The following is a 12,946-nucleotide window of genomic DNA, read 5'->3' on the forward strand; positions in this document are numbered from 1 at the left end:
GTCAACAGGCTGGTGTTTGGCTAAGAACGTTGAAGGTAATGGCTATGTTGATGACTTTTCATTGAAGTTTTAGTTTCCCGTTATTTTCTTTCAGTCATACTGAGTAAATGATGCTAGTAATTAGGGGACTGGTCATGATTATTGTTTTAATGTAATTGTTCATTTAGAGGAACTCTTTGAGCCACATTCCAGGTTTACAATGTTAATGAAAAACTGCATTAATGTAGTAGCTTAGTCTCTATTATATGACAGACTCGATGGTAGAGCCATCCTTGAGAAACGCGTTCACAACTCACAGTCGCTGCATGTTTATTTGATCTGAAGGACATTTGGGAAAGAAAATTTGCCTGTTTGTTTAAGGGGCTCTGACTGGAAACTGCGTGTGCGGGGCGGGTTACTACATGGTGTAGGCAATCATTTCACGGAGACAGACCAGTTCCAAGTTAAATGCTTTACTTGTCCAGCGCCATCCAAAACACTCTTCCACTTATCAACTCCTCTTCTCTGCTCTCAACTCCCTCCAAAACCCTGCCTCACCACCGACTCCAGATAAAGCAGTATGGGAAATGTAGTCAAATCTAACAATGAACAATATCTAGAAACTGACCCATTTTCAGTTCTTACTCTAGCATGACCTGATTAACGAGTACTCAATGTTAATGTCGAAACTCGAGAATTGATTTAACTGTTCGACTACCCCAATGGTGGAGTACTCTGTGCAACCCCTAATATATATATATATATCAAATATAATATATAATCAGATACCAGGGCGATGTGAGGGCCACTGAATAACATGGTGTTAGACTATGCCAGTTGAGTCCCAAGTACTACTGGTGGAATTTGTATAAACTGTATAAATATTAACATATTAGACACTAGAAAATAAATAAATGTTTCCACAAAATAAATTAAGCATGGAAAGCTTTGGCGACTTAGAGACTTGAAAAAAGCTTTCCAAAAACAAAACCAAAAAAAAAAAAAACATTTCTCAACATTATGTTTTAGTGTATAAAAACACAGGTATTGGCAGATATTACACATAGGCACAATCAGTATTGACCGTTTTAAACTGTGACCGTTGTTCTCTTGAAGGTGTTCTCTATTCCTGTGCTTCTGAATAGTTTATGTAGTGCATTTACAGTGCATCAACACCTGAGCTACAGCACCGCTTCCAAAGGAGTCCTAGGAAGAGGAACTGTGTGTTGTTTAGATACTAGATGAACCTTTCTGGTCAGTGCCTGCAGGCGGAGCAGTGATGCACCATTGGTAATATGTGGCAGTAACACCACTCTATAGTGACACTTCCAAGTAGTAAGGGTGCTTACCAGTGCTTACCAGTAGGATGGGGCACACTACATGTTTAGCTAAGTCCTTGTGGTAACTTCAACTGGCCATGGAGACACAATAAAGTAAAAGCTAACATGTCTGTATTAAGCAGTGCATGCCACTGGCATCACATCGTCTTCACAGAGTTCTTACTTATTGCTTTCTTACAGTCAGAAATGTGCCTGAGGGCAGTGCATAGGCCTGTGTGGATAGGGACTGCACAATCCAGAACAGTGTTGGCTTTACAAAGCTAATAATATGCTACATACAGGGCAGAGAGCTCCACTCTCAAAATGTTCTGGATCATTCCAACCAGCTAGTTCCCCCACTGGCGACCAGGGACAAACCAAAAGGGCTCCAATGTTCGCAAACACCCCAATTATCAAACATCTAGACCTCTGATCTTCTTTTCAGTCCTAATTTGACTTTCTTCATTCTCCTTTCCTGGGTGAAAGCAGGTATGGGTCATGCCAAGCGGTAGAATCCCCTCTCTATGGCCTTGGTAGCAATGTTCTCAGCCGAGTAGCGTTGGTCCAGCTGCAGCAGTGCCTGGATCAGATCGTTGATGTTGGCCCGGAGCCCTTCCCTCTGCATCCACACGCGGAGCAGCTCGTACACCTTGTCTCCAGGTGGACTATTCTCCGCTATCTTAATGGCATTATCACTCACTCCAATGCTGCGGAAGAACTTGTTGTGGAAGCGCACGTCCAGAAAAGTGTCGAACAGGTCAAAGGTCTTGCTGAGGGACATCTCCTCTCCTGGTGGAAGAACATGGAGACACAAAGAACATGGAGTTATAGGACTTGATAACAGAGGGTAGTCAACCCGAAATGTCAATTCCTGTGACAACTGGCACTTTGAAAAGCAACCTGTTGGAGATCTGCAATAGGATCTTAAGACCCTGATTTGTTCGTGTTTAGTACAACTGGCAATTAACAAAATTCACATCTCCATTTTGGTTTTTGGTCAAAGGGTTCTAAAACAACAAAACTACACTCATTCTTTACAAGGCTATGCCAGAACCTTTACAAAATGTCACAATGTGGCTAATAAGTAAATAAATACGCCCAAATGATTAGGTTCTTCAGTCTTCTCACACAAAAATACAAAATACCCACTGTTTATTGGAGAAAAACAGTCCCGGGAAAACAAAGGTAATGATCCCACAAAGACAATTCTTTAAAGGCAGTGAATCACAATTAATTAATCCTTTTCAGGAAACAGCAACGAAATCCATGAAACACAGGTCATATTCCTTATCCAGAGCAGTGAAAAATCGTACAAAATATCAGCACACCTCCTGACTAACTAAAGCCTGTATTTCAGCTGATGTTTTCCTTGCGTTCACTGAACGTGGTAAGTTAGTCTGACTGTCAACAGCAAGTTAGCGCCTTTACATTCTAGATAGCTGCCCCGGCAAGATATCAAGCTAACATATGCTATTCTAGGTTAACCTGGAAAGCAGACAGTCAAGACAACAAGAGTCTGACAAATTATAGTTTCTAACGTTAGAGTTTGTTGCGTTACTTTGTAAAGTTCAACATAACAAATCGGTAGAAACACGACTAAGGCTCATACAGACAGCGGCATAAAAGGTTCACGACCACCAGCTGAAGTTTAAGGATGTATAATGCCAGTGGTATGGATTGCTGATGTTTTAGTTTGATTCACCCTTTTCTTCTACAGATGTGACAATCTGTAGATTGGTCAATTCCTTATATAACCTGCTAATCAAGCTCACTTTAGACCTAAATCCTATTCACTTATACCGCAATGCCATCATCAGTTTTAAACAACTATATTGCGGGACCTGCACACTTTGATGGGAAGACAATTTAATCAAAAGAAACGTCATGTGAAGTTGTCTACTGCTTTCGAGTGGCACATTTGAACACAGTCATGTTCCAGTTTTCTTGACAAATGTCTATATAGAACATCCCACAATCGTTGGCAACTAATTTGGTCATCGACTACGTCAATTTTTGTTACTGACATCTAAAATCAGACACGTGTTTGGTGTTTTCCATCTTTGTTAACGAATTCCAGCAGACCCATAAATATTCAGACTCAGAAAACAGCCCGAAAGACAGACTTCTAACCCTTCTAAAAAAGAGCAGCTGACATTGGCAGACTGTTAAGGCAATTCCCAGAATCATCTGTCTACCTTGTACATTTCTTCCCACAATCCCAATGCTTCCCCAGACTCCATGCTGCTTCTGCTAAAGTGCCACCATGGGTAACCATGCAGAGACAGATCCAGATCCAGGAGGATGTGCCACCATGGGTAACCATGGAGACACATCCAGATCCAGGAGGATGTGCCACCATGGGTAACCATGGAGACAGATCCAGATCCAGGAGGATGTGCCACCATGGGTAACCATGGAGACAGATCCAGATCCAGGAGGACGTGGCAGAGCCCTAAGGACGATGGAAAAGCCTCGAGAGGAAGGAACCTGGTCCACTGATGCCAACTGCTGGCTGGAGCAGAAATCTCCTTTCATGCAACGAACAAGAGTGCAGAGAAGACAACATGGAGTTCTAACGTTCTCATCCATTTGTCAAGAGGACCAATCTGAAAGGCACAACGCATTCTGAAAATGATCAAATCTACAAAATGGACACACCCAGATTTCCGATCTTGACTGGAGCCTACAACAAGACAGTGACCCAAATCATTGCTCCATATTATGCAGGAGGAAGCAGTCAAGCTGTAATGCTGCTCAGTTTGGGATTGCAGCAAAAGGAGGACTCCTAAATGAAAGCACATTTTCAAGGTCAGAATTCAAAAGAAAATGCCGCAAACTTTACTTCTGACCTTGAAAATGTTTTAACTGTTTTCTATTCATATGGCACTTTAGTCCATAAATCAAAATGAGAGTTTTCCTTGGAAATGTGTAATTTTCCGGGCGATTCCAAACCTTACGCTAGTGTTCCTATTCAGATTGTTTGTTTTATTACTGGATTATAATTCAAATACACATGTTGCAGAATTGTATAGAACTGGTTCTTCTGATTGAAACATTATGTATATTTCAACAGGGCCGGTACTATGAGGACCTTGAGTGAATATACTGTACATAATACATCTTGAATTTCTTTATCAAGTACAAAATCAGAGATCATTGAAATGCCAAAGAGTGAAAAGTGAATTTTGTTTATCCAGACAATTGTAATCCAGGCATGGTGATGCTTACACTTCCATTATAATTCCAGGTTATACTTAACCAAAACAAATATCTATAAATGATCAAAACAGTTTGTGATTAACCATCACTGATGTTGACTGTACAGTGTGCACTCTGAAAAGCCATCAATGAAGTTAACTTTACAGTGTGCTCTGTTCTAAAAAGCAGTTTTTTACCTGCCTGTCATATTATAATATTATAAGTGTTTCTTACCAAGCAGAGGCTCAAGACGCTTGATCAGCACTTCGTCCTGTAAAACACACACACACACAATCAGACCTGCAGTGTTAGTCTTATTTAAATGAGGCTATGAGGTGAACACCTCACCATTTTTGTGGCGTGTTCAATACTTATTTTACCCGCTGTATAAATAGTGGTTATAAATGTCTGCAGCTGTGCACTCACAGACATATTGAGGATGGAGAGAGAGAGAGACATATTGAGGATGGAGAGAGAGACATATTGAGGATGGAGAGAGAGAGACATATTGAGGATGGAGAGAGAGAGACATATTGAGGATGGAGAGAGAGCTGTGCACTCTGAGAGAGGAACAGACATATTGAGGATGGAGAGAGAGAGACATATTGAGGATGGAGAGAGAGAGACATATTGAGGATAGAGAGAGAGAGACATATTGAGGATGGAGAGAGAGAGACATATTGAGGATGGAGAGAGAGAGACATATTGAGGATGGCGAGAGAGAGACATATTGAGGATGGAGAGAGAGAGAGACATATTGAGGATGGAGAGAGAGAGAGACATATTGAGGATGGAGAGAGAGAGAGACATATTGAGGATGGAGAGAGAGACAGACATATTGAGGATGGAGAGAGAGAGAGAGAGAGAGACATATTGAGGATGGAGAGAGAGAGAGAGAGACATATTGAGGATGGAGAGAGAGACAGACATATTGAGGATGGAGAGAGAGAGACATATTGAGGATGGAGAGAGAGAGACATATTGAGGATGGAGAGAGAGAGAGAGACATATTGAGGATGGAGAGAGAGAGACATATTGAGGATGGAGAGAGAGAGGAACAGACATATTGAGGATGGAGAGAGCTGTGCACTAAGAGAGAGAGAGAGACATATTGAGGATGGGGAGAGAGAGAGAGACATATTGAGGATGGAGAGAGAGAGAGAGAGACATATTGAGGATGGAGAGAGAGAGAGAGAGAGAGACATATTGAGGATGGAGAGAGAGAGAGAGACATATTGAGGATGGAGAGAGAGAGAGAGAGACATTTTGAGGATGAGAGAGAGAGGAACAGACATATTGAGGATGGAGAGAGCTGTGCACTAAGAGAGAGAGAGAGACATATTGAGGATGGAGAGAGAGAGACATATTGAGGATGGAGAGAGAGAGACATATTGAGGATGGAGAGAGAGAGAGACATATTGAGGATGGAGAGAGAGAGACATATTGAGGATGAGAGAGAGAGAGATATATTGAGGATAGAGAGAGAGAGAGAGAGACATATTGAGGATGGAGAGAGAGAGAGACATATTGAGGATAGAGAGAGAGAGAGAGACATATTGAGGATGGAGAGAGAGAGACATATTGAGGATGGAGAGAGAGAGACATATTGAGGATGGAGAGGGAAGGTAAGGGGGACGGAGGGGGGTACCCACCCTACACCAGTTTTCTGGCTCCCAATCTGTCGAGCAACTGGGCCTGGTGGTGGGGGGGCTGTGGCCTGGAGTGTGGCCTCCACTGGGCACGGCTGGAGGCACTGCAGATAGGCTGGTCTGTGAGGAGCTGGTGGTGTTGGGCAGACTGTCACCCAATCCCCGGTCCTCGTCCTCCAGGGCGGAGCCCTTGGTGCCAACTCCCTGCGTCTCCTGTGTCTCCTGGAGCAGGGGGCTGGACTCAGGACCAGCGTCCTCACCCTCACCCTCACCCTCACCCTCTTCCAAACCAGCGTTCTGGCTGTTCTGCTTCTCCTCTGCTGACTGGGGGCAAACCTCCTGAGGGAAGCAACCAATCACAACCAATCAAAACCACAGAGTAGTGATCAACGCCAATAAATAACAGTACTCAGGCATGATATGTGTAGATGATTGAAGAACACTTACAATTGGAATCTTCACCCCCTCAATTGCACATTCACTGGCTGATGCTAAAAGAATAGTTTAGGATCACGTTAGTCTCATTTCAGCATTTTTTTGTCATTTATATTTACATTTCTGTCAATCCACTTGGTTTAAAAACATGAGCCAAGAGGAAAATACACCTTTTGATAGATTGAATTAGGATGTGGAGAGGGGAGAGAGATGAAGAGGTTCAGTTGGGGTGGCAGAGAGAGGAGAGAGAGGAGAGAGAGAGATGAAGAGGTTCAGTTGGGGTGGCAGAGAGAGGAGAGAGAGAGATGAAGAGGTTCAGTTGAGGTGGCAGAGAGAGAGAGAGAGATGAAGAGGTTCAGTTGGGGTGGCAGAGAGAGGAGAGAGAGAGGAGAGAGAGGAGAGAGGGATGAAGAGAGATGAAGAGAGAGAGATGAAGAGGGTAAGACTCACCCAGATGTGACCTCCTCTTGCGCCAACAGAAGCCTCCGATGGCACACCCACTCAAGCAGAGGAGGAGGAGTACGACTGCCCCTGCATGGGGAGAACAAGGCCAATACTCAGCAACTCGGAGAAATATGTGTTCTACACTCAAAGTCCAGGAGAAGTATATATATATATATATATATATATATGTGTATTTATTTATACACTCATCTTGTACTGTATATACATATATATCAGTCCCATCAGGATTTCTGTGATTGTGATCAACATGACAGATTTTAAGGTGGTGAGAAATTTTGCAATGTTTGTTTTCAATGAAGTGTGCTTGAAGACAGTGCTCCCTAAATTCACGTGTACTACCAGTGGGCACAATAAGCTCGACCATTCCAACCTAAAGCATGCCTAGAGAGCCGCACGCCTGCCCCACTTAGGACAGTCAGATCACCGTTCACTGCTCCTCATCCCAGCATACACACCGCTCAGGTGTGGCCTGAGGGAACTCCCACTCAACCGCAGGACTGCTTCAAATGAACAGCATGGGATGTATTTGAACAGCAGGACTTGGGAGGAATACACAGGAACAGTACTGTCCTACATTCAAAGTTGTACAGAGGATTTGGGTGTTTCCTAAACAAAAACTCTGGATGACAAGTGAGGTCCAGACCTTACTTAAAGAGCGCAACTCTGCCTACAGGTCAAGGCCCTATACAGCACTGCTAGAGCCAACCTGAAGAGAGGCATCAAAGAGGCCAAGGAGGCCTACAAGTGGAAACTCAAGGACCGTCTCACAGACGATAACCCAAGGAGGGTGGCAGGGGATTCAGAGCATCACTAATTACAGGACTGTCCACGCTGATGTTAAGAGAGAGGAGAGGAGAGGAGAGGAGAGGAGATAAACCTTTTCTTGGCCCGTTGGGAGGTGAATAGGCCCAATACAAATGCACTCCACCAACCCCCAGCACCTGCACTCTCACCCTACAAGAACACGAGGTGAGATGTGTGCTCAAATCAGTGAGCTAAAGGAAACCCGCTGGCCCTGACGGAGTATCTGGCAAGGTACTCAAAGCCTGTGCCAATCAACTTATCGGGGTCTTCACGAAGATCTTCAACATCTCTCTGACACTAGCCACCATCCCACCCTGCCTAAAATCAGCTACCATCATCCCTGTTTCTCAAAAGCCAGTCACCGACAGCCTGAACGACAAAAGATCGGTTGCACTTACAGCAGTAATGATGAAGTGCTTTGACAGACTGGTGTCGCAGCCCATCAAATCCACCCTTTCCTCCATCATTGACCCTTTGCATACAGAGCAAACAGGTCCAAGAAAGACATCATCACCACTTCACGAGCCAGCCCTTTACAAGGCACTGAGCTACCTGGAACTCCAGGGAACCTATGTAAGCATGCTCTTCATAGACTACAGGGAACCTATTAGGGGTGTAAATAATAACCGATACGTATCGATATCCGTTTTTAGCGTTTAAGATACGACTACATCGATGCGTGAAGTCCCGTATTGGTATTAAAATGACATGAACCGGTCTTTGCCTGATTTAGAAGTTATGAACCGGTTCACAAGCGTTTGTCTCTCCGTTAAATTGCTACTCAAAACTCTCACTCGCTGACCTGTTGCATTTGATCTCAGTCAGAACAATGACAGCCTGTCATTGGCTTATGCTATGCGGGCTTTGGCTAATCAGGCTGTATTCTCACAAATAACGCCCCGAGGTACATGGAGGTATTATATAGACCTGGAGAGAATGACAGATTACATTCATTTCAATGGCCAATGGCCATGCTATTCATTTCGATGGCCAATGCTATGCTAGCTACGCTATTCATTTCGATGGCCAATGCTATGCTACTTCAGCCAAGGAAGATAAATCGTTGTTGATTGTGTGATTCTACAGACATCCTCAGATTTAAATAATTATAATAATAATAAATAGGAGAATATTTGTATCATTAACAATTATGTTTAACATTTATAGTCATGATTCTGAGACCGAGCCATCGTGATGTCCTAACATAAATAAAAGCACTATACGAACACTGCAAATGGCAGTGAATAAATAAATAAGCACTAAACTCAATCGCGTGGATATAGCCATAGACATATATACATAGACGCCCCATTGGCCTTTGGATCGCGTGTCAACTCGCCGCCATCTTGGGGAGGTGAAGACTGGCCTGTAAACAAACGCAAGTGAACGGTGGAGCTGCAGCTTTTCTGGATAAAAAGCACTATAGCGTTTACATTTCTCAACCGATTTCATTGAGTCGTTTATATATTGAAGGGTTTGTGATCTACGTGGAGTACCAAACAAAGTTTTGTCTCCATGTTACTTAGAATCTTGATAGTTAGGCTATAATCGCCATAGACCAGTCCCCCCTGGATTTCGCGGGCCTTTTTTGTGATCGTTGCGGCCTAAAATTACTGATTTCGCGGGGGCTTTTCCAAAAAGTTGCTGTGTTTTTTAGGTGTTTGTTGCGATTAAATTGCGGGAGCAAGTGAAATTTGCGATACATTTTTTTCCCTCTTTGTAATTATAATTGAGTTATTTGTTGAAAAATAAATAATTAATAAACAAACATTCTTTAAAGAACAAAACCATTGAGAAATGGTCCTCTAAATAACCTTACCAACATGCCAAACAAAAGATTACCAGGACTACAAAAATGTAGCAAAATAGGCTGTTCTGCCCTCTGCTTATTTAGGTCAGAAAATGTATATTGCTTGTATTTTTGTTATGGAAACGAACACAGTATAGTATAGGACTTTTACTTTGACATCATTCAAATGTTCGTCTCGTGGGAATGGCAACAGCTGTTAAACAGTTATCTAGAAACATAGCTAGTTATGCTATGTTATGCTAAATACGTAGCGGGAACAGTACATAGGATTTACTTATCCACAACAAAGTTGGTATTACAAAGGGACCACAAGTAAGACTGAATAAAATGTTATGAATATCTCAGCCTTCACATAAAACGAAAAAAAAAAACAGCCTGTGTCACTGTGATCTGTTTTGTCGTCTGACGTCCTGCCTGCGTTTCTGCCGTTCTCGTTCTATGCTTATCAATCTGTTTTGCTATCCTTGTTGATTTATTTTATCCGTATAGGTGTTTATGTTGTTCAATTTCATATATTAATTTAAAGTCGTCCAATTTCAAGTAATCCATTCTTCTACACTAGCTGCTACCTTATATTCAATCCGAAAGTAATGTTAAATCTCCATGGCAACAGCTCTCGAGGGTTTGGGAAATAATCGGATTTATTGCTTCCTTCATTATTCACAGCAAAATAAATAATGTTCATTACATTTCATAGATCTATTACCAAACTCTATGTAAAAAGGGCCACGCACACCTTGCGGAAAATTATAAAAAATTGAAGCCAGATCTATTTCTGAATCTTCAGTGTGGACATGGGCTGCGTTCAATTTCCTGAACCCTCATATATAACAAGTGAAAAATTAAACTGTAAACGGAGGTGGGATTCCATGTGAGGTTGCTAGCGGTGCCAGTGATGTGGGACAGTAGTCCATCTTACCTGCTACTGTGGCAATGTGGCTGGTGAAAGGAGTGGTTGCAGGAGAGTCTGTTGCTGAGTCCAAGGGAGGGCTGATCTTCTCACACACAGTGTTGGAGGTTGGGGTGCACTTCTTCACCTCTTCCTCTTCTACTTTACACCTGCTTGCAGAAGGAACAAAGAGACAAGCTGCTCTGAAATCTAGGCAAGGCAAGTTTATTTGAATTCACGATTCATACACAGTGGTAATTCAAAGCTCTTTACAAAATCAGTAGATTAAAGAACATATACAAATTAAAGATTAAAATAGGTGCATTCAAATCAGTTAAATGGACACAGAAGAGTGCAGAAAAACTGTTGACAGAAAGCATCTGGGAACACTTGGTTCTTCAATATACATTTGAAACTGGCTACGGTTGGGGCACCTTTTATCATCAAGAAGTTGGCTCCAGAGCTGAGCTGAGCAGCACAGCAGCTCAAAGTCACCTAACTGGGTTTAGTTTGGAGAGTAGGTATTACAAACACATTTCTCTCTAGTGATCGGAGAGGTCTAGCAGGTGTGTCCCAGGTGCTAGACCGCTCCTGAACTCTGGTATTTGGGTCCTGCTCCATTGAGTGATTGACAAACAGCAGCAGTGCTTTTTAAAGTTCTATGACTACTGGATTATAATGTTCTAATTTATTTTTAGAATCGGTTTAGAATCGAAGATCTCTGAATCGGAATCGAATCGAATCGTGAGGTGCCAAGAGATTCCCACCCCTAATATATATATATAATATATACATATTCTCCTTGTGAGTTATTGATTATAATGTTCTAATTTTTGGATACCAGCAAATAACACTCCTGGAGATGTTGTCCAATTACCATCTTGACAGTAAAGAGATACAAAATGGGAAAAAAAACGGGATTCAAGGACACTCTATTCTGGTAGCACCAACCCCAACCAATCAGAAACCTCCACATATCATAAACAGGGTGTAGAAAAGGGCAAACAGCTCACCTAGTGCATTTTTTGCACACCTCACAGGCCTGGTCTGGCACACAGAAGAAGCCGCTCCTGCACTGACACAGCGTATCTCTCTTACTGGAGCATGGCTCAGTCACTGTCTGATCTATGTATGTGCATAAAGAGAGAGAGAGAGAGAGAGGGAGAGAGAGAGGGAGAGAGAGAGAGAAATAAAGAGAGAGGGAAAGAGAGAGGGAAAGAGAGAATGAGACAGACAGAAGGACAAAGTGGGGCCAGAGAAAGGCCAGATCCTTTCCTTCACACAAGAACCTGAATGACTCAGCAGACTCATGTGACAGTATGGGAAATGGAACCCTCTCTCTGTGGAATTAAGGTCTTCACATTCACAGGGACCAGGACACACCCTCCACTCACTGTGTCTTTTACACACACAGACAGACAGACAGAGAGAGAGGGAGAGAGAACACATGAAACAAAACGAACACAAGATAACCACACCCTGGCAATAGAAACACGAGCAGCTCACATTCCCACAGGTCAAAGACAACTAGGACAGGAAACTCGAAACTTTGGTCTATTCAGGCTTTCTTCAACATCTCTGAAACAGAAGTTTTCTCTGGGAGAGATGTGTCATGGAACCTGAGGATCATCACTGTGTACAACACAGAAGATTGATGATGATCCGGCCACTGGGCTGGGCTGAGACTACTTGCACTTGGGAGAATCTGCCTCATACACACTATGAATATCTTTGAGACAATACACCCTAATAACACTGATGGCAATGGCCTGTTAGAGTAGAACAGCTTCACATGACAAATCAGATCATACAAATCAATATAATAGCAAATTAAAATGTCTAACATTTCAGACTGCAGGACTGAAGGCAGGAATGCATTTAAGCAGCTTAATAGCACATGGAGAATGGAAATGGAGAATGTTTGGTTTGAATAAGTCTCTTAACAGAGGACTACATTACCCATGCGGCACTGAGTGCACTGTAAGCAGCGGTCCATGCCATTGGGGTGCTCCGTGTAGGAGCGGCCATGTTCACAGCTGGAGCAGGTTCCCTGCTGGAGGTTTTGAGTGCAGGGCTTACTCACAAATGTCCCTGTAGGGAAGCAGTCACAATCCAGCTGAATTAGAATCAAAGTATCTTAGTATGCATACTTGTATTGAACCTCGGCATTAGTCAGGTCCAATGACTGTAAAAAGCATGGAGAGTATGGCATCACGCACTTATGTAATGAAATAATGAGGCCAGTCAGCGCAGCGCAGTAAGTGCTGCATGCAGCCAGAACATGCCTAGTAAACAGGAAATCACTTAGGTCTGCTCAGAGTGGACTAGATTCTTAAGTTCTTTATGGTGGCTTCACTTTTCACTCAGCATACTTTTTCCCATGCTTTCTACAGTCATT

The 12,946-nt window shown here is 42.8% G+C and overlaps 1 protein-coding gene across 1 annotated transcript in view; it reads right to left on the bottom strand.

Moving 5' to 3' along the window:
* Positions 1-436: 436 nt before the first annotated feature.
* Positions 437-12,946, bottom strand: part of tnfrsfa (tumor necrosis factor receptor superfamily, member a) — a 32,588-nt gene continuing 20,078 nt past the window's right edge. Inside the window, exons 3-10 of the mRNA XM_012823364.3 lie at positions 12,508-12,639; positions 11,562-11,673; positions 10,579-10,718; positions 7,031-7,111; positions 6,593-6,636; positions 6,149-6,484; positions 4,731-4,767; positions 437-2,087 (exon numbers count right to left, since the gene is read on the bottom strand). Coding sequence (XP_012678818.2) covers positions 1,795-2,087; positions 4,731-4,767; positions 6,149-6,484; positions 6,593-6,636; positions 7,031-7,111; positions 10,579-10,718; positions 11,562-11,673; positions 12,508-12,639 — 1,175 coding nt within the window. The 3' untranslated portion in view covers positions 437-1,794. The remainder of the gene's footprint in view (positions 2,088-4,730; positions 4,768-6,148; positions 6,485-6,592; positions 6,637-7,030; positions 7,112-10,578; positions 10,719-11,561; positions 11,674-12,507; positions 12,640-12,946) is intronic.

Source organism: Clupea harengus, chromosome 2, assembly GCF_900700415.2.
Source record: "Clupea harengus chromosome 2, Ch_v2.0.2, whole genome shotgun sequence".
Lineage (NCBI taxonomy): Eukaryota > Metazoa > Chordata > Actinopteri > Clupeiformes > Clupeidae > Clupea > Clupea harengus.